Source organism: Diabrotica undecimpunctata, chromosome 8 (genome assembly GCF_040954645.1).
Source record: "Diabrotica undecimpunctata isolate CICGRU chromosome 8, icDiaUnde3, whole genome shotgun sequence".
In the NCBI taxonomy this organism is placed as follows: domain Eukaryota; kingdom Metazoa; phylum Arthropoda; class Insecta; order Coleoptera; family Chrysomelidae; genus Diabrotica; species Diabrotica undecimpunctata.
This window is the reverse complement of record NC_092810.1, coordinates 56,263,272-56,290,815: the sequence shown is the minus strand read 5'-3', so window position 1 is coordinate 56,290,815 and position 27,544 is coordinate 56,263,272. Positions and strand designations below refer to the sequence as shown.

The 27,544-nt window shown below is 32.7% G+C and overlaps 1 protein-coding gene across 1 annotated transcript in view; it reads left to right on the top strand.

Annotated features, from left to right (window-relative positions):
• Balat (Beta-alanine transporter) overlaps window positions 1-27,544 on the top strand; it is a 78,407-nt gene that overhangs the window by 28,240 nt on the left and 22,623 nt on the right. Inside the window, exons 3-7 of the mRNA XM_072541500.1 lie at window positions 1,157-1,268; window positions 5,974-6,232; window positions 14,261-14,510; window positions 17,937-18,148; window positions 24,099-24,260. Coding sequence (XP_072397601.1) covers window positions 1,157-1,268; window positions 5,974-6,232; window positions 14,261-14,510; window positions 17,937-18,148; window positions 24,099-24,260 — 995 coding nt within the window. The remainder of the gene's footprint in view (window positions 1-1,156; window positions 1,269-5,973; window positions 6,233-14,260; window positions 14,511-17,936; window positions 18,149-24,098; window positions 24,261-27,544) is intronic.

Below are 27,544 nucleotides of genomic sequence, written 5' to 3'. Positions count from 1 at the left end.
CATGAAAAGACGAATGACAATGACCAACATTCCGCGTCAATTACGTCTTACAATTAGCCAGATACTTGGAGTTCAAGAAGAACAAGAGGACAATCAGACGGATGTTCATATTTTAGAAAAACGCAAGATTTGCAGTTTGTGTCCTGGTAAAAATCGTAGGATGGCAAAATACCTGCGCTTGCATTGCAAAAAGCCTGTTTGTTTGTTTGGGATTTACAAAACCACTATGCAAAAATTGCATATAAAATTGGTAAAGTTTGACTGATGCTGGAAACAAACATTTTTGATCGATTTTTATTTTACCTAGTTTTTTGTTTAGTGTGCAGTTTGAACATTTATCCTAGGAATACATTTTTTTTTCATAGTGTTTTTTATATATTTTTTTTTAATTACTTTACAAAACTATGCACATTTTCACAAATATTTGTATGGATGTTTTATTTTAATATTTTTTTCATAACCCAAATAATGCCCAAATCTAATACGTTCACTTTTATATAAATATATCAGTATGTTTGTAACATTTTTTCTTAATAAAAAAATTATTTTTGAGTGTTGTTTTGCTTTCTTGAAAACAGTAGTTTCGCAGACTACGCCGGACCAGTTACGCTACTGCTACAGTAACGGACCAGTTAAGGGTTAAGACTTTCGAACGCCGGAAAATGTATAATAAATAATCTGGGACATTATAGTGAGGAGAAATCGACATAAAATACTACAACTGATCCTTAAAGGCCAAATAGAAGAAAACAGGTTTCTTGGTTAAAAAAACATTTGCAAATGGACTCAAATATAAAATACATAACAATTATCCCATGTGTCAGAAAATCAAGAAGCCTTCGCAACGGTGAATGTCAACGTCTGATAATTGTGATATACTATTTTAAGAATCTACGTGAATATGATGCCAATAGTGAGTAAACTTAATATCTGTTGGAACAACCTGTATTTGACTAAAAAAAATATAATATCCAAATCTAGCATTTTTGCTTTTATACGCTTTTTATTTGGTCGTAATCTGTTTTCCATATGGTTTCAACTAATTAATTAATATAGCCTAGTTATCGTTTTATTCTTAGGTATCACTAAATAAATCCTAAGATATGTATTTAAAGAATTTATATAATAACGTTACCTAAAATTCGTTTCATTTTAGCCAGTACACAGATAATTTGGAAAATTGTTATATTAAGAACCATACTCAAAATATACCATGCGAAGATGGTTGGAAATACAAAGACGAAATTACAAACTCTGTTGTATCTGAGGTAAGATTATCAAAAGTGTTATCTTAAAATAAAGAACATGTATATATATATATATATATATATATATATATATATATATATATATATATGTCCCGTTTTTTGTTAAGTTTTAAGTTTAAGTTTTGAATCTTGACAAAGGCAAGGGTTTCCTGCCGAAACGTTGATTTCTATGTAAAATAACGTTTCAAGAAACTTAAAACTATATATATATATATATATATATATATATATATATATATATATATATATGTATATATAATATATATATATATATATATATATATATATATATATATATATATAATATATATATATATATATATATATATATATATATAATTAGGCCTGTTAAACCATCTTTATAATTTATTCACAAGAATAGACTGAAAGCCAAATTAGATTTTTATCAACCTAGGGAACAGGCTGGTTTTGGGAAAAACTTTTACACTAATGACTACTTTAACCTGATAAAAGAAATTTTGGACAACGACAAACTTTCGCAAGAACGGTGGTATAGATTATCGCTACTTTAAACTGATCGCAAACATTTAAAATAATGCAACGCAATGACCCTAAGACTATACAAAAATTCAAAATATATAAAAATCAAAAGAGGAATTGAATAAGTAGACACGTTATCTTCCGAACTCTTCACAGCAGTGTTGAAATATGCTTTCAATCAATTGGAATGGGACGCCAGAGGAATCAATGTCGACGGCTAAATGCTTTTACACCCACATACGATTGGCAGACGACATAGTTCTGAAAACAAAAATCCTTTAAACAGATTGGAACTATGCTTACTGATTTAGATGCTGCCTGTAAGGAAGTCGGTTTGAACATAAATTTTGGAAAGACACAACACATGACAAATCTGGTAACAAGCGAAAATCCAAAAGTCGGCTGCAACGAAATAACATTAGTTCATAAATATAAATACCAAGGTCACGAAATACAATTTTCCGCAGATGACCAAATGGCTGAAAAATTATTAGAACATGAGCTGCATATGGAACTCTATAAGATATCTTCAAGAGGAATATGCCAAATTAATTGTAAACAAAAAAGATCGACCAGTGTGATGCTTCCAGTCATCACTTACAACGCCAAAACATTTTCCCTAGTTTCCAGGCTACAACAACAAAACTTAGAGTGGTCCAAAAAATAATGGAACAGTCGTTACTTGGACTGGCTCTAAAAAACAGGGTTGGAAACTAGGGATGGGAAAAACCTACCGGTTTTAACCGAAAACCGGTTTTTTTACTTCGCAATAACCGGTTTTATCGGTTGTTTTTTTGTCCCGGTTATAACCGGTTTTTTATTTTTAAAGTAAAAACCGGTTATTTTTTTGTATTTTTTTGGATCCCAATCATAATTATTATTCTCAAGTAATTATTCCAAACAAAACCATAATTCAAATTTTATTTTAATTTATAAATACAGAAGCAAACTGAAAGTGCAAACTTGTAACCTATTGGATTAAAAAAACCGAAAACCGGTTTTTAGAAAAACCGGTTTTTTTGGCAGGTTATAACCGCCAGGTTAAACCGTAAGCAAAAAAAACGGTATAACCGAAAACCGGTGTTTTGTCAAAAACCGCCATCCCTATTGGAAACGAGAAAATAAGAAGAGGGAAAATATCTTAGATTGCAGAGCATGGCTAAAGTGGAACTGGGCGGACCATGTGGCCAGAATAAATAACTGGCGGTTGACTCAAAAAATTTTAGTATGGTGACCACAAGCACAGAGAAGAAGCAGAAGTACACCACCTACACGATGGAAAGATGACGTCAGAAGACTAGTATGAAGTACAGACCGACAGAACTGGAAGAAATTAGGAAGGGCCTATGTTAAACTTGGACACAGAAGGCTGAATGATGATAAACGATATATAAATTTAGCAAAATATTAAATTATTTACACCAAAATTGAGATTATTAACTTCCTTTGAAGTTTATTTTTATTCGTAATCGAAACTGTCATTGTTGTCAATTATTTATACAAAATAAATAAATTTAACAATATTGTTAAAACACTTAAGTTGTATCATTTCTAATTATAATCATTAAATGTTTTATCTGACCTATGACATGTGAAAGTATAACGATTTTAAAATTAAATATTAAATATATTTTGTTTAATAAAAAGATTTAATTATTTGAGAAAAGTGATACTGAAATATATTCAAAACGATTATTAAATCAAGTTATTTATATCGTATAATAGTGTAACGTGATTAAATAAAACGAGCGGTTCGAATTTATATAAATATATTTATTTATAACTTTACAGTTCGGTAGTATCTGAACAACTAAAACTAAACTCATAACATCGTTACATATATATACTAAAGTTCATATATATACTATGTTCGAGAACATTCTGGTGTAGTCCCACCAGATGGCAATGGATAGGCACTACAATAAGAAGAATAATTTGTGTAATTATTAACATAGCCTTCGTAACACTTTTGAATTTTGGCCTGTTCACTTGGTCCTTCATTCATGCATATTGGTCGATTTTGCTCTTCACTTACTAGTTTCGAATATTTGTCGATCTACCTGTACTTAGTCTATATATCCTCATTCTGGGTCGTCATTTAGATCACTTCAACCAACATGTTTTATTGAATAAAGCGGAAGATTTTATGCACCCTAAATGAGGAATCCATTTTACTTTTTCAATCTAGTCCTTAATTTGCTTTACAATAAAAGACTCTCATTAAGTTTGATACAATTATAAATATTTTTGCGTCTTTAAATGTCATTTTGTGCACTTTCTACCATATACACACATGTCCAAAAGTTTGGAATACGTACAAATAATATATCTACGCCTATGGTGGTTTTAAAACTGTTGTTGATATTCATTCTAGAGCGTTTTTAAATGAAAATGATAAAAAATTTGAATCCTTTTTGTATGATTTTGATCACATTCAACTGATTAGCGTATTTAAACATTATTTCAGTGTTTGCTTAAAGTTGAATTGAGCCGTTTACAAATGCCTAGAAACGTGATATCTCATTTTGACAGATCTAGAATAATTGCTTTCTTACAACAGGGCTTTAGTCAAAGTTATATCGCGAATATTATTGATGTTACTCAGAGTGCTGTATCAAAAATTTAAAAAAATCCAACATACAAATGACATCATGGATCGTCCAAGAAGTTGCAGAAGTCGATGTACAACGGCAACACAAAACCAGCAAATAACATGGATAGCTCGTAGAAATCGTCTGGAATCTACAAGTGGTATATTTAGAGAAATTTCTAGGCTTCAAGGACTGAATATTTTTCGGCAAACAATAATAAGCAGACTAAATGCGGTAAATTTGTATCGTAGAAGACCGATACGTGTTCCTAAAGTAACTTACCAACACAAAATGGTAAGGTTGCTATGGGCTAGAGAAATGGTGCATCATGGTCCTAACTGGAATAACGTGATGTTCTCTGATGAGTGAAAAATTGGTTTAATATGTGATTCGCGAAGAACACTGGTTTGGAGGGCCCCAGGACGACAAGCCGGACTAGAAACAGTCCAACCGCGTGTCCCATTTGAAGGTGGCAGTATTATGGTTTGGGGTGGTATTATGAGTGGTACACGGACGCCACTGCTGGTTCTGGAGAGAATAGTCACTAGTTCTGTGTACATCGAGGTAGTTTTAAATCCTGTGGTACGTCTATTCCGAGGGGCAGTAGGTGATGAATTTGTGTTTTTGCATGACAACGCACCTCCTCATCGAACAGCAGCAGTACAAAATTTTCTGAAAGAAGAAGGAATATCTGCACTACAGTGGCCCTCGAATTCCTCCGACATAAACGTTATTGAACATGCTTGGGACATTCTCAAAACACGCATTGGGAAGCGAAACAATTCCCATTACACTTCGAGAACTAAAAGATGCTGCTCGTGAAGAATGGGAGAGAATTCCGCAAGCCCAGCTTGACCAGTTAATCGACAGCATGCTAAATCGACTACAGGCATGCATACAGGCCAATGGAGGAAATACTTATTATTAGTTTTATTAAAAATTATTTTTTTTTCTGTACTAATTTTTCACTCCAAGTTTTTCACTCCAAGAGAATAAATAATTTTTTTGCATATCGTTTATCTGGTTTTAAAATTTAGTATTTATTTAGTATTGTTGAGAATGGAAACAAAATGATGTTTAACTATACAGAAGAGTTTATATATAAAAATCAATAAAAAGATGAAATATTCCAATATTCCAAACTTTTGGACATATGTGTATATGTCGGATGGACTTTTTTTTATAAATATTACCAGTAGCGATCATCCGATTTTATTAGTACCCACGTTTCTTCTCGGTATGCAAATTGTAAAGCGAAGTATTGCGAGGAGATAGAACAGACTGCACAAATTGCAAGGCTTCATAAAGTTCTCTCAAAGGACGCTCATTTAAGTAATCCCTTGCTTTAAAGAGAGTCAGGGAAATATAATCAGAATGATGAAGAGACCCTAAAATAACTTTTTAGGATGCACTTTCCTGAGTCTGAAACACAACTGATACCACTAGACACATGGCAGACTAGACTGGATACCAGGAAATCAGTCACAGTGAAGAAAATTTACTTTGTGTAAAAATTTACTATAGTTTAAGAAGGTTGAGTTAAGCGAATATATTAAAATAATTATTAAATTTTACGAAAATTGTAAACATTTTTTTTCTTTGCTCTGTTTTAGTGGAATCTTATTTGCGAGAAAGACTTTCTAGTCACATTGGCCCTTGTTTTATTCGGCACCAGTGGCTTAATTGGAAACTATATTTTTGGATATGTGCAAGATGGTTTTGGAAGGAAACCGGCTTACTATATATACTTATTGATAGGATGCATTTTTGGTGTAGCCACTGCTTTTGCCAATAATTACGTGATGTGGGTAATCTTTAGAATTGGAGTCGGTTTTACCGTTCCGGCAATTTTAGGTACGCCCTACGTTTTAGGTAAGTCTTTGTTAATATCAAAACTAAGTAAAGCTTTTATTAAACTTTGTACGTAGTTTATATAAAGTCAATTTTTAATTTTAATTAAATCATTTCTAAAACAAATGGTTGAATTTTTAGTATTCTTTTTTTTTTCTCAAAAATACTAGAGCGTATCAAACTTTTAGGTTATTATCGCAAATACTGTATTAATGTTAGCAAATTAATTTACAAAGAAATTTAAAGGAACTCGGCACTTTTCCTACCTAAAAGTGGTTTAAGTTAAATTGCTGAAACTTTGCATAGAGGTAGCTTTTTCAATGCACTAAGACTCATAAATCAATTGCTTCTAGTTACAGAGCTTTAAAGTGTTTGTTTTTGATTCATTTTCGTTAAGTTAAATTGGCTAAAACTTTGCAGAGAGGTAGCTTTCTTAATGCCGTAAGACTTAGAAATCCATCGTTGCTTCATTAGTTCGTTTTTAAAAATCATTAATTTGGAAACGTGACGTATACGTGCCGTTAATATATGGCATTTGAATCTCAGTAAACACTAAAATGGTATCAAATTAACATTTCTTAATATTTCCCTATCAAAAACAAAGTCGTAAGTCCTGGATAGGATATCCACGTGGATATCCCAGTAGAATATACAGGTACGATGTTTACAAATTCATTATTTCGAAAAAATGGACCAAACACCGGCATTTGGAAGCTCTCTAACTCAGAAGCAATTAATTGCTGAGTCTTGGGTCACTAATAAACTTTTAATCGGCATGACTATAGCTACTTCTCTGTATAGTTTCAGCCAATTTAACTAAAACCACTTTTACTTAAGTAAATAAGAAATATACCAGGAATATGTGCACGACCAAGAAAACCAATGAGGCTAATGCCCGATTTCACCAACAATATCTAAATATTTAAGAATTACCTAAGTGGGCTTAGGTACTTCCTAACTCTAAAACGGATTTCACCATACGATAAGAATTGTCTAAACCGCTTAAGCATTACCTAATGGTAAGATACGTTAGGTAAACATTTTAGGTATTATAGTAAAAATTGAGGTTATGTTTTGACGGATATACTTGTGAAGGTTTTACCTTAATTTGTGTGTTGTTATTCTATAGTTAGCTGTTTTTGATTATTTTATATTAATAAGTGTTTCTTTGGTACTGTTCATAATATGGAAGCACTACAGTTTATCAAAATATAGATCGGTGCGATTTGTCATCTGTTTCTCAAGAAGAAACAGAAAGAAGACCAATACAATAATCGACCAAATTATTTTGAAACTTTGGACGATGTGGATTTTTTTCGAAGGTTTTGAATGTCTAAACCAACGGTTTTATATGTGTTGGAATAATTAGAAAATAATTTATAGTTTATTACAGACAAGTATGTCCAAGTTTACTTACAAAATGTTATTATATTACATTTAATTTCTTTTCCAGAAACAATTCTTTATCGCCCATAAATCAGCTATTGCAAACGTTGCGATTTTATGCAACTGAAAGCTTTCTATTAGAATTAGGAGATTTTGAATGTGTAAGTGCCAATACTAGTTGCAGGGTTTAACCCTGAAATGGGTCGGCGTCGTCTGACAGATGATTCCATATTTTTAATTATATTTTATTGGAAATTGGCACCGCCCACAGGCAAGTCCTTCTAACTAAGCCTTAAACTATTGTAGCTTAACAAGTGGGTGTATGTTTCTCAAGTTTCTCTCAGTTCCTTAAAAGTTATCCCAACAATTAGGTCGAGAGTAGTTCCTCAGACGACGCCGGACTGTTGGTGTGACTTTTTTGTGTGTCGTGCATTTTTAGAAATTATGGTCAAGCCATAAAAACGAGTGCGATTATGAGACAACTCTTTTAAAGTGGTACAATGAGGAATGTGATAGTGACAGTGATGTAGACGATATTTCGGAAGACCATAACATTGAATCTGAACACGATACATGTTCGGAATTTTCTGATTCAGACGAGCTTGCAGATTGTGATGAATTAGCACTAAGTGATAGTGACAAAACCTATATTTATGATAAAAATCGACACAGGGAGTGTACGTCAGAAGTTATCCCCTCATCTAGAACACGTAAACACAACATTGTCATAAAATTGCCAATTCTAAAAATAAAGGCAAAAATGTTCGGCGAGGCTGCGATACCCTTATCTGTTTGGAACATGTTGTTTAGTGATAACATTCTACAACATATTGAGCAAAATACAAACACAAAATTACGATCAAGGCGTGAGAAATATTCTGCTAGTTCTATCTATCACCTTAGAGAAATGGATGTTATTGAGTTAATAGCCATTTTGGGACTCCTTGGGAAATCTTCAAAGCAAGACAGGGAGGAACGCAAAAAAGATGATCCAACTGCAGCTATTTCATTTATATCCAATGCTTTTATAGAAAATTGTCAAAGTGTATACGGACTTGGTCAATCTGCCACAATTGATGAAATGCTTGTAAGTTTTCGAGGTATATGCCGGTTTAAAATGTACATTCCTAACAAACCGGCTAAATACGGATTCAAAATACAGTGTCTTACGGATGCACGTAATGGTTATTTGTATAATGCTTATATCTACAACGGAAAAGACTCAGATGGATTTGGTATCAGTAACGAGTACAAAAAATTCCTAAAGCCTACACAAGCTGCGTTGTGCTTAGCTGAACCGCTCTTTGGTAGCAACCGAAATATCACAGCTGATAATTGGTACTCTTCTATTCAATTAGTGGATATTTTACGAACGAAAAACTTTACTTATGTGGACACACTGAAAAAAAATTAGGCTGAAATACCTCCATCTTTTTTGCCCAACAGAAACAGACCTGAAGGGTTAACAATTAATTTCTTATTATGATGAGAATCAGGGAGGTGTAGATTCCCTAGATGAGAAATGCTTCAAAAGCACCTTAACCCGTCGAACCCGAAGATGGCCCTTAATAATTTTTTTTTTTTTCGTATATTGGACATTTTTCTAGCAAATTCGTATATTCTACATCAGTGTTACAAAAACAATCCAGTAATAAAAGAAAAAAGTGTTTTTGCTTTGGGGTTGGTTATGCAGTTAGTGCAAGATCAAATGAAAAGACGAATGACAATGACGAACATTCCACGTCAATTACGTCTTACAATTAGACAGATACTTGGAGTTCAAGAAGAACAACAGGACAATCAGACGGATGTACTTATTTTAGAAAAACGCAAGATTTGCAGTTTGTGTCCGAGTAGAAATCGCAGGATGACAAAATACCTGTGCTTGCGTTGCAAAAAGCCTGTTTGTTTGGGATGTACAGAACCACTATGTAAAAATTGCATATAAAATTGGTAAAGTTTGACTGATGCTGGAAACAAACATTTTTGATCGATTTTTACTTTACCTAGTTTTTTATTTAGTGTGCAGTTTGCACATTTATTCTAAGAATACATTTTTTTCGTAGTTTTTTTTATATATTTTTTTTTTAATTACTTTAAAAAACTATGTCAAAGTGTATACGGACTTGGTCAATCTGCCACAATTGATGAAATGCTTGTAAGTTTTCGAGGTATATGCCGGTTTAAAATGTACATTCCTAACAAACCGGCTAAATACGGATTCAAAATACAGTGTCTTACGGATGCACGTAATGGTTATTTGTATAATGCTTATATCTACAACGGAAAAGACTCAGATGGATTTGGTAGCAGTAACGAGTACAAAAAATTCCTTACTTGTGTACTTTTTCACAAATATTTGTATGGATATCAGTTTTATTTTAATATTTTTTTCTTAACCTAAATAATATAATGCCCAAATCTAATACGTTCACTTTTATGTAAATATATCAGGGTATATTTGTAATATTTTTCCTTAATAAAAAAATTATTTTTGAGTGTTGTTTTGCTTTCTTGAAAACAGTAGTTTCGCAGACAATGTCGGACAATGTTACGCTACTGCTACAGTACCGGGCCAGTGAAGGGTTAACAACTGCATTAGGGAGGTTAAAAGAAATATACATTAAATTTTCTTCTACAGATGAAGAAATGACATCCACTTAACTAAAATTTTTTGAGATAGCTAGGTTCCCAAATGTACTCGGCACATTAGATTGTACCCACATTATGATTAAAAACCCAGGTAAAGCAATAAATAACTTTAATGGTTGTGATGTTATTTACATCTTATAATTATAGGTGGAGATAATACAAAGCTGTTAAGAAACAGAAAAGGACCCTTGCGGCTGGAAGAGTCGATAAGTCAAAGGGCACCTTCTTGCCCTAGAAATAGAGAATCGTTTCTAAAGGCGGACGAACCAGAAATTGTCAACGGCGTGGAGAGACATATGGCAACGGGGATTAATACATTAAAGGCATCCCTAGTTAATCAATATGACTAACAAAAACATGACCAAACACTTTACTGAATATGAAACTCGAAGATCCGGCAGAACAGAAAAATCTCAATACTTCAAGGCCCCCAGATCGTGCAAAACAAAAATCATGCAATCAAAACAATCAAAACATGCAAAAGAAAAAGTCTACATCAAGGTTGAAAAGTGCATAGGTAATGCAAATAAAGAAATGAAAAGACTAAATATAGATATATTAGTAATCAGTGACGTCCAATGGCCCGATTTAGGAAAGGTGAAAATTAACAATAAAACAATATATTATTAGGCAAGTCAAGACTGTTCACATGGATATGGTGTGGGGAAAACACATACTAAACAAAAACATTGATAAAGCGGTAGTAAATTTTACCCCATACTGAAAGAGAATAATATTCAAACAATTAAACTCAGTAAACCCAAAATAAACAATATACCTACAAGTTTATGCTGCAACTGCGGACAACCCAGAGACCGATAATGAAATAATCTTGTACGACGACATAGATAATTTTTTTAAAATCCATTCATACTCAAGATGTTACAATTATAATGGGAGATTTTAGCGCAAAGTTTTAACGTTGGGGAAAAAAAGTAGAAGAATGTACAAGAGGATATGGTTTGGGAAACAGAAAGAAAATGGGTGATAGATTTTAGTTTTAATAAATTTTGTTTGTGCTCCCATGTATGTGACGTGCCTAAATTTAAAATTTTTATTTTTACAACTATCAAACCATATATTGACAAACACAACTAGAACAGTTACTAAAAAATTAAAGAAAGTGATGAAAAACATATCATTGCATATAATAATACATAATATGCAATAGAAGATACAAAGACTCCTAGACCTAGATTGAGATTGAGTGAATGGATTCCTTAAGGGGGATGGAAGTTTGCAAGGTTAACTTAGTTATTAGTGCTTTACTGTATCTGATATCTTGTAGTTTTTACTAAATATAGACTAATAGACGAGCGGTTTACCCCTATAAGCAGAGCATCAACCGACTAAAATTCTTTTTGCATTTCTAATGCACCAAACCTTTTTTATTCGATTCTATATATTTTTCCAAGATGAAATGTACTTTTTTTAAATTTTTACAAGTGGGCCGGCAATTGTTATTAACAAATAACTTATACAAAAAAGCAATTTCACCGAATTGTTTTGGAATAAGTTTTTTTAGGTGTTTCTCATCAAAATAAATACTTTTTCTCTCCTGATAATATTTCGAAAAATGCTTCCTTTTCGAGTTATTTGCATTTTTTTGTTAAAAAAATGCCGTAATTAGTGATTTTTGGGATTTTTTTCTAAAAAACTACTAAATGAATTGCAATTTTACAAATAGCTTTATAATCTTTAAACGGTCGAGTACAAGTTAGAATATTTTGACAAGGATACATGGTTTCTATCTTGCTAAAAACGTGGACCCAAATATTTCGAATATGCCTTTCGAGAGTATCCCGCTAAGCGTGTAAAGCGGTTGAGATGCTGTAGGCGCTAAAAAAAATGCATCTAATGAAAAATTACCACCTTCGAAACCAGCATTATTACAACATTACTTAAGAGCAAAGTGGCAAATAAATGAATGGATTCAAGCAAAAAACAATATTATTTCATCTCTTGAACCATTAACCCATGGTTGGACAATGGAAAATAATTGTTTCGATTTTAATTATTTTGAAGGCGAAACTAGTTTAGATATGTTACAAAAGTATTTCTGCTCATGTACCGGAAAATGTTCTACGAAAAATTGTAATTGTATTTCCTATAATTTAGAATGCTGCGCAGTATGTGCATGTACACCAGAGAATTGTAAAAATGTTAAAGACGACTCTATTGAAGACAATGAAATCAGCTTATTAGATGGAAATTCTGTTGCTGTTGACAAAAATTTTTAAATTATTGACAATGAAAACGATGTATAATTAATATTGTATTTTAATTTTATTATATTTTTCAATGAAAATTAATTATATATTGCTTAATGTATTTCACTGTAATAAAACATTTAATAATATAGTCACCACGTATATTACAAGAAAAATTACATTATTATAGCTTTGTAAAAAATTAATTTTAATTGTTTTAATTATAATAATATGTCTATATAAAAATAATTAGAAATATCTTTTTTTTATTAAATTGTACGTAATATTTGTATTGAATTAATTTTTTAAATTTAAACAAATATTTCTACGTGCCGCACGCCTGTATCGCCGCAACCGCTGTACACACTTAGCGGTAGACTGCTCGAAAGGCATATTCGAAATATTTGGGTCCACGTTTTTAGCAAGATATAGCTAAATTATCCTATATATATTATTTTAGCTTTTGCTAAAAAATTATCCTTGTCAAAATATTCTAACTTGTACTCGACGGTTTAAAGATTATATAACTGTTTGTAGAATTGCAATTCGTTTAGTAGTTTTTTAGAAAAAAAATCCCACAAATCACTAATTAAGGCATTTTTTCAACAAAAAAATACAAATAACTCGAAAAGGAAGCATTTTTCGAAAAATTATCAAGAGAGAAAAAGTGTTTATTTTGATGAGATACACCTAAAAAATTGATTCCGAAGCAATTCGGTGAAATTGCTTTTTTGTATTAGTTATTTGTTAATAACAATTGCCGGCCCACTTGTAAAAATTAAAAAAAATACATTTCATCTTGGAAAAATATATAGAATCGAATAAAAAACGTTTGGTGCATTAGAAATGCAAAAAGACTTTTAGTCAGTATATTCTGTTTCTAAGCGTCTTTTGAGGGGTAAACCGCTCGCCTATAACGTAATAGGGCCTGATGATGGGGCATCTATTGTAAGCCTTAATACCGATAGCCCAGAATTTACCATTAACCATTAATAAAAAATTAAAAACTACTTAAGATTCTGAGTATTGACTCATTTCTCATATACTAGTATGATAGATTCACATTGGCAAAAATTTCAGATCTGCAGTTTCTGCGGTAAGATTAATAATTCTGTGACTATCCATCTTTATTTGATAAAAAGAGGTATTTTTCTTTAATATAGTGTCTTTCTCCTTGGTTGATAAAGGTCTACAACCTTTTTTGCTGTTTATTTTCAAGGGTGATACACTGTTACCTAACAAAAACGGAATAGCGCCACCATTTTTATACCCTTTTCACGTATAAATGATGGTGATTTATATGACTAAATTGTTGATGTATAGTGGAAAATAAATATTCCTAGCACTGCTCTGAATGGCTTACTTAAACTTGGATCTATAGTTTACTTTAATCGCTATCAACATTCTCTGCATAGCATACTCTGGTAATTATTTTGCTATAATTTCCATACTAGTCGGTACGTTCTGATTTAGTTCCAGTCTTCTTACAAGCCTCTTTGATGACGGGTATACCCAGAAACACGTGTAAGAGAAGGGTAAGGGACTCGAATTGAATCCAAACGTAACCGTCTATACATATTTATTTTATATAATATAATCAAGTGGTTGACTTTAGTATTGGAAAAAAACACTGGTCTTCACACTTTATATTATAACATTTTTATTGTTAACAAGAGACTTTAACAGTAAACTTTAATTTTGATAATTTTTTTTCTTGCTTAAAGTCTCTTGTGGACCTATAAATTATTTCTTATTATATATTAGTGACATATAATTTAAATTTAAGTTTTTTTCTCCTAAGCTATAGAATTGGTCGGACCCAGCGATAGAACATTGGTAACCATCCTTATTAATATTGCTTATTCGTTGTCTTTAATATCGTTAGCAATAATCGTATGGGCCATAAGACAATGGAGAGTAATGGCTCTTGCAACGACACTGCCCTTTTTAGTGTTATTCTTTTCCTGGCCACTTTTACCAGAAAGTCCAAGATGGCTACTGGCACAAGGAAGTTATGAAAAAGCAGAAAGTATTTTACAAAAGATGGCAAGGTAAATAAAATAATAAAATTACATTATCGGTAATTATGTTTATAGTTTTACATTAAAAAATTATTTTGCTTTTTTATATAATAAGTGTCATGGATACTCCAAAACTTATTATAAATTATTTTATTATAATAAAATTTGGTATACATAGTCTTGGCAAAAACAGTAAATTATTAAAATTTCAGCCATATCAGTTTAGGTTTTTCTTTTTATTAAATTTTTTTTAATTTGCTTGCCACCAAAAATTTTAAACTTTATGGTTAGTACCGACTTTCTTCTCGGAAAGTTGCGAAGTTTAGAAACTGGAACACAGGGCCGCACCAAAGGGATAGATTTATTATAAAGATGGATTCCTCAAGTATAGTCCCAGTAGTATTTGTGTGGCTATTTAATACATAATTGGGCCTTTAAATATTGCTTTCTTTAAATCCCAAGATGGTCATGGTCATAAAGGCTACGGTCGAAATATTTAACCCCAAATAAAGGAAGACCTGTGATAGGCTCTAAAGATGCCATTCCTTTACAATTAAAAGCTTCTATTGTAGAAGCATGTATCTTGTAAGGTAGTACGAGAGATCGCACAAAATTGCAAAGATGTCTATTTCTTCCAAAGTACTGAACCATAAGTAACTGTGGGTCGTATCACTAATGTGTATTACCAACAGATTACTTTTGGTTTAAATCTCCATATTTTACCTACAACTTGTCTGCAGCTTTAAAAGATTCGCCTAACCCCATTGGTTGTACTATTAATATGAGTGATCATATTGAATTTGGAATGTTGGGATACCCAGGGATGCTGATAAGCAGGAAGCAACAGCCTGCTCGACAGTTACGGATAAGTAACATACTAATTGACCATGTAGAATCTTATGTGTACCTTGGCACCAACGTAAATGCAAAATGGGAACAGGCCACAGAAATTAAGGCGAGAATAGAACGAGCTAGAGCAGCATTTAGCAATATGAAAAAGCTCCTTATAAGCAGGGATTTGTCTCTTCCCCTAAAACTACGTCTAGTTAAATGCTACATTTTTCCGATCTTACTGTATGGTGTGGAGGCCTGGACGCTGACGGAGACGTTCACGAAAAAACTAGAAGCATTCGAAATGTGGGTGTACCGACGCATTCTTCGTATATCCTGGACCGAACATGTCACCAACATAGAGGTAATCCAAAGAATCTGAAAGGAGAAAGAAATCGTGAATACAATTAAACAAAGAAAGCTTGAATATCTAGGCCACATATTGAGAAACGATAAGTACCGTCTACTGCAATTGATTGTCCAGGGAAAAATATACAGTAAGCGAGGGCCAGGCAGGAGAAGACACTCGTGGCTCCAAAATCTGAGGAAGTGGTTCGGGCTCACATCGGTCGAACTATTCAGAAGCGCCTCAAACAAGATCAGAATTGCCATGTTAATAGCCAACGTTCGCAACGGACAGGGCACTTGAAAAAGAAGAAGGGTTACCCCTAGATGCTTGATCTCATTGGTTGTTTCTAGTTGCTTCTTAAATAATTTCGGCTCACTTAGTCTAGTAAGCTTTCTCTTATTAGTAAAAACGTCTAATTTAGTTTTGGAAATGTTCCCAGAGGTTCTCTTTTGTTATATCTAATCATATATCTGCCTTCAGTCATATATAGCCAGTACATATGTTCGGGTTTCATACCCTATAAATTCCTACATCTCCTTCGACATGTCCAAAGAAAAAGAGTAGCTTTGTTGGATGTTTTTTCCAGATGGAAGTTTCATATAAGCTGCTTACTTACTCTCACTCCTACGTATTTTACGTCATTCACCTTTTTGGCAGTTTCCTTGTTTTCTAAAGTTTCGTCTTCTTGTGAAACTGGCTACTACTGTTTTACTAGGATTGTCAGTTTTACTTTAGAGTGTTATGGATAGGACATTACCATATTTTTCTCTTACTATAATTACTAAAATATCCGCATATCCCTGCACTTCTAGCCCCCGTGCATCAAAGAACAAGATCATTTATTCCACCTGTAGTGACCACAGCTAAAGAAAAAGCAATCCTCGCTAGCTGTTTTGGCTAAAATCTTCTCTTCTTGTAGGTTTGTTAGAATAAATCTCTTTTGATGATGCTGAATTCTAAAGAGAATTTGGTAGTGCATTATAACATGCGCTTTCTATATCTAAAAAGGCAGTCAAGGCAATATCTGCATCATTAATGGAGTAACTGATTTCCTGAACTACTTTGTTCACTGCTATTTCTGTTGATTTCTCTCAAAATCGAAACTCGATGCCTCTTTCGACCTATGCCAGTTAACAATTTTGTTAATAATTTGGTACTTATAGTTATATCTATATAACTTCTAACATCTGTAGCTATATTTGCGAATCTTTTGCAAATGGTATATGAAACCGTCTGGGTATGTTTAAGATTTGGAGCAGCTTTGTCTTTCTGAGATATGAGCAGCTGTGGAATTTAACTTCTGACCTGTTCTCGAGTAGATCATTGACTGCTTATAGGATGGCTTTCCATGGCTGAATCCCAGCTGTAATTGGTACTCAGGGTGATTTATTGCTACCTTGATTTCGCTAGTTCTAGCTTTGTAATACATCTCCTTGGTTCGGGAACGTTTCATCTGCGCATCCTTAAGAGTGCTTGAATCTGAGATAATTTTTCCCCAGAAGTTTCGGTAGAAGTTTTATCCCTTTATTCCTCTTTTTCTTTTAGAAATTTTCTTGTTTCTAAACATTGTTTTACTGTTGGTTCTATATTTCCACGAGTAACAATGGAAGAAACGTCTACTTGCTCATATCCTCCCTTGAAGAAGTACGGTTTCTTATAACCGGAAGTCGCCTGGCATCCGGAGGGAACCGTTAGAAATCCTCGTATATTGTGGTCATGCTTCCTTTAGAACGGTGTCTCACAGTTTAGATTACATGTTTTTTTTGATCGGTTTTCAGGTAAGTGTAGATTGTCTCCTGTAAATGTAGGTTTAGTGGAAGGAAGGATAAAAGATGGATAACCTTTTGTTAGTTGTACTCGGAGTGTAGGACAGATACATCTGATAGATATTATTGTCGCGTACCATGCGTTGACGATCTTAATAGCGCTATAGATTGGAGATGTGGCAGTGATGGCCAGGCTATTTTTATTTCTGCTAGTCGTAGCATCGGATGGAGATGGGGAAAGGAAACAGAGGACAGAGTGAGATGACAGGTCAGCTACAATTGGCTAGTAATTATTTATAAACATTGTATTATTTTTTGAGTCATTTGCATTAGTTATTATTAGAACTTCACGGTATTCTCTCTAATTAGGATAATGAACTTTACCTTGTCTTCTCCAAACGTTGTTTTGTTTTTTAAATTTGATTTTTGTTAATATTGAAATGTAGATAAATTTTATTATATACTTAATATTATACTGAAAATATATACAATTTTATATATTTTTTATAGAATCAATAAAAAACAAGTACCCAAGGATCTCATCGGCAATTTCAGGACACAAAGAACCCATCAAAAAATAAATTGTAAAACAAAAATTAGATATGGAATCAAAGATTTATTCAGATCCAAAAATTTGAGATGGAAAACAATTATTATAACATTCTTATGGTTTACCAATACTAGTGTTTATGTGGGATTATCTTACTATGCTCCTACTTTGGGTAAGTTTATGATACAGCATTACTTAAAGCTATTAGTATAAACTCGCGGGATATTTTGTTAAATCCAATAACCTAACAAGTTATTAATTTGTCAGAGTACTCAGTATCTTAGTTTATATTGATTGTACAATAAATCACTAAGGGAAAATTACCAGTGATTGTCTGTATAACATAATTTAAAAAATTAAAACGAAAGTATAATAAATTGTTTAAGTAATTGGTATATTTTATTTTTTTGTATTAAAAGTTAATGAACGTGGTTAGTTAAAACATAAAACGTTTTCTGCTTTATCAGACCATTATCAGTGATATGTATGCAAATAGCCACTTACAACTAGGTGAAAAAAGTGGTTTTATTACATATTAAAACTTATTTAATAATAACAAATGATGACATATTGTCGATGATGTTTACAGGTTTAGTCCAATAATTTTTATTTTAAAATACTTTTTTCTAATTTTACCAATACCTAGGTGGTGAATTTTCACCCCAGCTTGCCCATTGCCATTAATATTTTTGTTTTTAGTTTTATTACGAGGTTACCCTTACAGCACATGATTTTTTACAAACTTGAAAAGCAAAAACCCCTATTTATTACTTCTAAAAATTAAGAGATTACTGTAAAAAATTGTAAGGACATTAGAGTATTTGGTGTCGGCGGTTTGTAATATATTTTCTATTAATCAAAACCATTTAAAAATTACTAATTAATGACTTATTTTATGTAAATTACCATTTACTGTCGATTACGCAGTTTTACATTTATTGTAAATACCAAGTAATTTTAGAGAAAATTCTAAGAAAGATACTTACCTCTGCAAGCTATTATCATATTCAAATATATTTGCCTGTCTAAAAACGGTTGCACAAATGATCTAAACTAATTTGGTATATACAATCGGTTAACTTACTCATTCATTCAAAGGCTCGTTAGTGGAAACTAAGTCATATATAAATCATAGTATTTTATTATCAAAATTTTATTTGTGGCCATGAAAGCAGAGTAAAAAGAATGTGTGAGAATTCAGAAAGTATTGAAAGTGCATTGTGACAACGGCGATATATCTTTCTTCTTCTTCTTCTTTTAGTGCCGACTCCACTAATGAAGGTTGTCTAAAACCCGGTCCAGTCGCGAATGTTAGCCAGGATATTTGTCGTCTACTAGGACCTACTTTTCCTTTGATTTTGCCCTTTATACTTAACTGCAACAACTCGAACTTCTCATTTCTAAGAATCAGTATCTCAGTATCTCAGTATCTCAGTATCTGTCCCAAACATGCTGTTTTTCTTCTTTGAATGGTGGTCAAAAGTTCGCTGTTTCTTCCTATTCTGTAGAAAACCATTTCGTTCATAATATTATTGGTCCATGGTATTTTCAAAATTCTTTTAAAAATCTACATCTGAGAAGCTTCCAGCTTTCTCATTAGGTTACCATTAATAGTCAAAGCTTCGGCATTATAAAGAAAAATGGAGTGGATATAACATTTTACCATCCAATATCGGATTTGCAGATTGAATCTTTGGTTACTCAGAAATTTCCTCATCGTCAAAAAAGCTGCTCTTGATTGCTCTATTCTTGATTCAATTTCTGATTTTGGATTAAGATCTGAGTAATTCAGACTTCCAAGTACTTCATTTTGTCTACTTGTTCAATATTTTCATTTTTCATCTGGATCCTTGATATGACTTTATCCCTCTTACTGATAATTATGATTTTTGTTTTCTTTATGTTTATTCTTAAACCAAACTATTGTCCAGTATCACAAATTGTGTTTAGTAGCGTCTACAGGTCTTTCCCACTTTCAGCGATAATAACTGTATCATTGTTATGTATATTTTAACCATTTATCTTGATCCTTTCTGTACAATTTTCAAGTGCATGTATAAATAACTCTTCGGAGTATATATTTTATAGTAATGTTAAAAGAACACAGCCGTGTCTCGCACTTCTACTTATCTCTTCTATATCTGCTTCTCCAGGCTATTTCCATCTTATATTACCACAGCCTGTTGGTTCCATAGAGAATTTTCACTATGTTAATATCATTTTGTGTCGAGTCGTATTCGCTTTAGCCATTGCACGACAATGTTATGATTATTTTTGTCGAAATCTTTCTGATAGTTTATAAATGTAAAGAAAAGATCTTTTTGTGGGTCTCTACATTTTTGAGCAAGAGTTGTGAAACTATACACAGCTTCTATTGTTCCGAAGCCATAACGAAAGCCATACTGTCTATTACTTATATCTGCTTTGCACTTTCTGAATAATCTTGCATATAAACCTTTAAAAATGTTTTCAATAATTTTGACATTAATCTGATGAATCTATAGTCATTATAGTGTTTGGGACTCTTGGTTTTTGGTAGCGGAACACAGGTCGACAGTAGCCATTGTGTAGGTGCCTCACCAGATTTGTATATGTTGTTAAAGAAGATAGTTATTGCGCTTAAACTGTCTTTATCTATAAGTTTAATCAGCTCGATGTAAACTTTATCTGGCTCGGGGGCTCTGTTAGGTTTTGAGTTGTTTATAACATGGTGGACTTCAGATTGTAATATTTTTGGAGCTTCCTCGCTGCCAATTTATGTTGGTTCCGTTCTTGTGTACATAAAAAATCTTCAGTATATTTAGTCCATACTTGTTTTATTTTAATTAAGCTATTAATAGGTTTATTGTTTTTGTCAATTAATAAAATAGGTGTGTTTGGTCGTCATTTTCCCGATAATTATCTGACCTGCTTTATGAAGATTATAATAATTATATTTTTCTAAAATTTCTTTACTTTAATGCATGTGTCTATCATCCACTTTTCCTTAGCCTCTTTTATTTTGCTTCTTATTAATTTATGTTTTTCTTTGTATTTTTCTGGGTCTTTGTTTTTATATTTTCTTCTTTGTTACATGATTTTTATTATTTCCTGTGTCATCCAAGGTTTTCGGCTTTCTTCTTTCTTTTTTAGAGTTTCGTTCTGTATCTTTGTAATAGAATTTTGGATTTTGCTCCATATATTGTTCATATTCTCAGTGTTTTTCGTGTCTAGTGTTATTTTTTTTTATTGCTTGATTTATATAAGGTAAAATCTTGGCACGTATTTCGTTTATCTTGAGCAACTAAGTATTCACCTTAGAACTTTTGGATTTTAATATCTTTTTTAACCCCAACTAGATAGGTGTAAAGGGCCTCGTGTCTTTAATGGTAATTATTTTATTTATTTTTACGCACAACAGGCCGTTAAGACCTAGAGCATTTTTTAAACATAATCCTAATATTAACTAATTATATTTATTTTAAACAAATCTTTAACTTAAAGATGTATATACAATATTCTTAGCTACTCTGAAGGATCTGGTGTACAATATTTCTCCATTTGCTTCTATTTTGTGCTTTTCGTTTTCAGTCCCTCACCTTCACGGGTTTAAGGTCTTCCTCCACTTTACTAATCCACCTCATTCTGGGTCTACCTCTTCTTTTGGGGCCGATTAATTTTCTGGTTAATACTAGTTTAGGCATTCCGTTTGTTGCCATTCTTTCCACATGTCCCAAACATCTGATTCTTTGTGCCTTGACGAACTTGGTAATGGTAGGTTCTTTATATAAAGCCATTAATTTATTGTTTGTTATTCTCTCCCAACCATTTTCTGTCTTTTGTCCTCCGAATATGCGTCTCAATATTTTACTTTCCCATCTTACCTCAATATTTATTCTCTTTTGTTATTCTGGCTTCGAGCTCCCATTTCTCTTTTCCATTTTCATCGAAAACTACACTCAGGTATTCAAATTTGTCCACCCTTTTAAAACTATAGCTTTTACCACTTACATACCTTACACTAAAGTCTTCTTTTTTCCCTTCTGTCCCTCCCATGATCATATATTTGGTTTTGTCTTCATTTAGTTCCAATCCGAATTTCTGTGTTTCTTCGATGATTTTCTTCACAACTCTTCTTAATACTTTCTCGGTTTTTGCTAGGATCGTTAGATCGTCAGCAAATGCCAAGCACTAGTGCTTATTTTTTATGATCGTTTCTTCCACCTTCAAGCTGCATTTTCTGATTACAGTTTCTAACACTTAGTTGAATAATGTAGTGGATAAAGGATCTTTTTGTCTCAAGCCTTTTGCAACCGTAAATTGATCTGATATCTGACCCTGCCAAGCAATTTCACACGTAGAGTTATTTATTGTCATTTTAACTAGCCGAATCAGTTTCTTTGGTATACCCAAATGTTCCATTGCTCGATACATTTTGACTATATTGACTCGTATCATATGCTTGTATAAAATCCACAAGCAAAAATGCAGGGGAACTTTACCTTCATAACAAGTCGTTTGTATCTCTTTTAATCAGAAGATTTGGTCTGCAGTAGATCTGTCCTTTCTAAAGCCGGCCTGATACTCATGTAGGATTCTTTCCGTGTAGCAATTTAGTTTATTTCTCAATATTCTTGCTAATATTTTGTATACCGTGTCTAGTTAGGCTATACCTCTATAGTTGTCAAACTTCAGTTTGTCTCCTATTTTATGCAGAGGGCATATTCGGGCCTCATACCACTTCGATGGCATTATTTTCTTTTCCCATACTTTCACTAGTAGCTGATATATTTTTTTTTGTAGTTGTTCTTCGCCAAACTTAATCATTTCTATGCATATGTCATTTTTAATAGGACTTCTGTTATTTTTTATTTGTTGTATTGCTGTCACCACCTCCTCCTCTTTAGACTGCCTTTTAACTATCGCATCTTCTCCAACCGTCCAGTTGTCTACTGCTTCGTGGTCCAGCTCACCATTTAATAATTCTTCAAATGTTTTTCCATTTCGTCATTATTTCTGCCGGATCGATTTAATGGTATATTTGTTTGTAATCATATACATATTAAACACTACTTGTCAACAGTTTTTCTTTCAACCATTTTACAAACATCTTCTTTTTCATATTGTCATGATAATTGGCCGATTTATATTTTGATGAAAATACAAGATCTACTTCATCAATAAAACCTTGTTTTCCACCTGCATGCACTGTAATATGTCTCTTTTCTTTGGTATCGATATGATTAATGGATTTTATACTCTCATTCTGCCAAATCGGTTTTATACCATCTTTATCAGAAATCCATGTTACGTCTAAATAATCAAAGGAAGAACATTCTTTTTTAAATTGGTTATAATTCCTTAATATTTCTTATACATTTCTTTTATAAACTATACTAGCTCTTTTATACAGAGCCTTTCTATTGTATTCCTTTTTGAACTTATACCCAATCTGTCTTAAAACTGTCCAGTAGGTTGTTCTGGAAACTTCAAACACATTTCAGTCTTCTAATTTTTGTAACACTGAATCCAAAGAAACAATGTTATTTCTTTTCACGTAATTTATTTATAGTCTTACAGATTTTAAATTTACAACCTTCGGGAAGATCTATAGTCTTTGGGTGTCGGTGAGGTTTGTATGGTGCGACATTTTATTCAATTTGTCCACTTATTGCTTCTTGCAAAACTGATTTTAGTTATGTTCACCATTGTTTGTTTCACTAATACAGAGTGCATTATACACATGCTTATAAACAGATAAAACTGGTAGAAAAGGGCCCCATTGGTTTTCTTGGCAGTAAAATCATGTACATAGATTAAATATAAAGTTATCTACATCTAAAACACGCCTCGGAATTTTTGGCTTGAATACACAAACACACTCTTTGAAATTAGGATCAATATTAAATTATGTCAATTTAATACTTTTTTTTTAATTATGTCAAACTGACAGTAGATCCTTTTTATTGGAATATTTGTTAGAGCAATTTACTTTCGTACTTCTTATGTTGCACAGTAAAATATTCGTTGTCGCGATCATTCAAAGCAGTAATTTCATGAAATAGACTGTAGCATTTTTATTTAAAAAATTATAATCTAATTTATATTAGGAAGTTTTCTGATAATATATCGTTTTATTTTAGGTGGAGATGAATATTTGAACTTTTTTCTTGCTGGAGCCGTAGAACTTCCAACTTATTTATTCTTATGGCCTGCAATGGAAAGGCTTGGTCGAAGATGGACACTATGTATTAGCATGATTATTGGAGGAACGTCCTGTTTAGCAACCTTTCTGGTACAAAATGGTAAGTAACTTATGAAGATTAAAGTTAAATGCAATTTGTTCCTAGTTTAGTTGTAACTTCCTAGATTAGCTGTAACTTGTTTGCTAGAAACTTATTATAAGTTCAGAAATATACAGGGCCTCCAAAAACTCTACTAACAAACAAAGACGGGAGATTCCTCAGATAATTTTAAGGCAATTTAACCCAATTCACCTAGTTCAAAAATGCTTCCTAAGGGAGCTAGAGCTCTTTGAAGATGGGGTCTTGTAATTAGTTTTTTTAATACCTTCAGGAACGCTACTAATCTACTTAATCAGAAGACTCCAAAGAAAAACTGAAACAAGAAATTAATGCAAACCTAGAATCTATACCAGAATCAATTGATGGTGATGTAGAACAACAGTGGCAATTCTTTAAAAATGCAATTATCGAACCAAGTCGCAGAGAACTCACAACAACCAGATGCAAGAAAGGAGATTGGATGACAGAAGAAATCTTGGAAATGCTGGAGGACAGAAGAAGGCAAAAGATTATCAACATAACTCAGTATCAACAGCTGCATAATCAAATAAGAAGGAAAATAAGAGAAGCTAAGGAGACTTATTTCGCTGAAAAATGCCAAGAAATAGAAGACCTACAAAACAAATATGATAACTTCAACCTCCATAAGAAAGTTAAAGAATTAGCTGGGGTAGCAAAACAAGAAACCTCAAGCATACTATTGGACAAACAAGGAAACACGTTAGTGGAGGTGGAGACAGAAGAAAAATTAGGAAGATGGAAAGAATATATAGAGGAATTATTCCATGACCAGAGACAGGAAAATATATATGAAGAGAATCAGAGTAAAGACGAGGAACCTGAAATAACAAAGTCAGAAGTTATGCATGCAGTAAAGTCCATGAAAAATAATAAAGCTGCTGGTCCAGATGAAATACCAAGTGAGTTGCTAAAACTGGTCAATGAAAAAAACATAGATCTTTTAGTCGAACTACTGAACACAATCTATTCCACAGGAATCATTCCACGTGAAATGCTGACATCAACATTTATTTGTCTACCAAAGAAAGTAAATGCCAAAGAATGTAGTGATTATCGAACGATCAGTCTAATGTCACATACCTTAAAAACCCTGCTAAAAATCATCCATATTAGAATACACGCTAAGCTGGAGATGGATATTAGTGATTCCCAATTTGCATTTCGGAATGGAGTGGGCACAAGAGAGGCACTATTTTCTTTTAACGTGCTGGTGTTTGGATGTTAATCGAGATCTTTATGTATGCTTTATAGACTACAACAAGGCATTCGATAAGGTAAAACATGATCGCCTTATAGAAGAACTCAAAAACAAGAATCTGGATGTGAGGGATGTAACATTAATATCAAATTTATACTTCAGCCAACGATCAAATGTGAAAATTGGAAGAGAAGTGTCAGAAGAAGTGGAGATAAGGAGAGGGGTCAGGCAAGGTTGCATACTGTCGCCGTTATTGTTTAAGGCTTATTTTGAAGAAATCATACAAGAAGCTTTGGTAAACGAGACAGTCGGCATAAAAGTAAACGGAAGTTTAATTAACAACATTAGATATGCCGACGATACAGTCATAATAGCCGACAACTTGGAAGACTTAGAAATAATAATGAACAAAATATTAAGATATAGTGGAGAATATGGACTCTCTCTTAACATCAAAAAAACCAAATTCATAAAAATTAGCACGAACAACAATACAAACGAAATATTAACGGTAGGCGGCCAGCAGATTGAGAAAGTAAAAAGATATATTTACTTGGGAACGATAATCACAGAAAATAACGATTATACTGCAGAAATAAGAGTCAGAATTGAAAAAGCACGTACCAACTTCGTGAAAATGAAAAAGATTTTATGCAGCAAAGATCTGACATTGGCCCTCAGAAAAAGGCTAATTAAATGCTATGTACACAGTGTACTCTACTATGGAGCTGAATCATGGACATTAAACCGGAATACAATAAATCGACATAACGCGTTTGAAATGTGGACATTTAGAAGATTGTTAAGGATTCCATGGGTAGATAGAATCACGAATACAGAAGTGTTAAGGAGAATTGGCAGAGAGAAGGAAATGGAAAATGAATAAAAGAAAGGAAATTGCAATATCTCGGACATGTGATGAGAGGCGAAAGATACAACATCTTGAGACTCATAATTCAAGGAAAAGTAGAGAGTAGGAGAAGCGTAGGAAGAAGACGCGTTTCCTGGTTGAAGAACCTAAGAAAGTGATTTGGTTGCAGCTCAAGGCAATTGTTCAAAACAGCTGCCTCGAAGGTCAGAATAGCCATGATGATTGCCAACCTTCGTCGCGGAGATGGCACTTAAAGAAGAAGAAGGACGCTACTATTTAGAAAAACGAAATCTGGTACGAATATTTATCATTCAGATTTGAATCGATTCCATTAATTGCAAATTTCTAATACCGTTCATAGACTTCCGTTTTGGGTAGGTCAACGGTTATTTTAATGCATAACTTGTTTGTCTTTAATTGTTAAGCATTTGTTACACTATCTTATTAAATTTTTAGATTATTCTATGAAAGTTCTTCAGGTCATTATTTGGAACAAAATGCACTAAGAGACACTACATCTTCAAATTTTTCTCTAGAAAGAGGTAGCAGCTGCTGATGAGATGCTAGAGGTACCTGGAGTGTCATTGGTTTTTTGCACTTTGGAATCACTGTCTTTGAAACAAAATTTCCATAGTACGTTGGACGATGAAAAATCAAATGGGGAGATTTTTGTTCAATTTTCAAAACTTTTATAGGTCTTATTTGAAATGGACATTTTTTAAAGAATTTGTCATCAAAATACTCAGTTCAGGATTTCAGCATATTTTGGTCAACTTCGATCACATCAAAAGGAAACGGTTTTTATCTTGAATTCCAGAAAACTTCAGCCCATTCCTCTGGCAATTCAACCCTCGATTTTTAATTTACAATCCTCAGATTTTTATCTGTTTTCATGTATGAATACCCTCTCATTAAAAAAATCATATGTATGGTCCAAGTCTGTTCTCTATGTGAACAAAATGATACAGAAATCTTGCAACTCTATAGTTTTTATTTTGGTCCCCACAAGAATCTGCGAATATAAACAAGTCTTCAACCGAAGAATCAAGGAAATTATGGACGAAATGGTGAAGGAGAGAAGATACATCGTGTGCGCCTTTTTTCTCTATTGTCTGTGGGTATGTATAAAAAACAATTTTTTGGAGACTGGTACGTGTATGTTGAACGTAAATACAGATAATTGTTTTTTGTAAT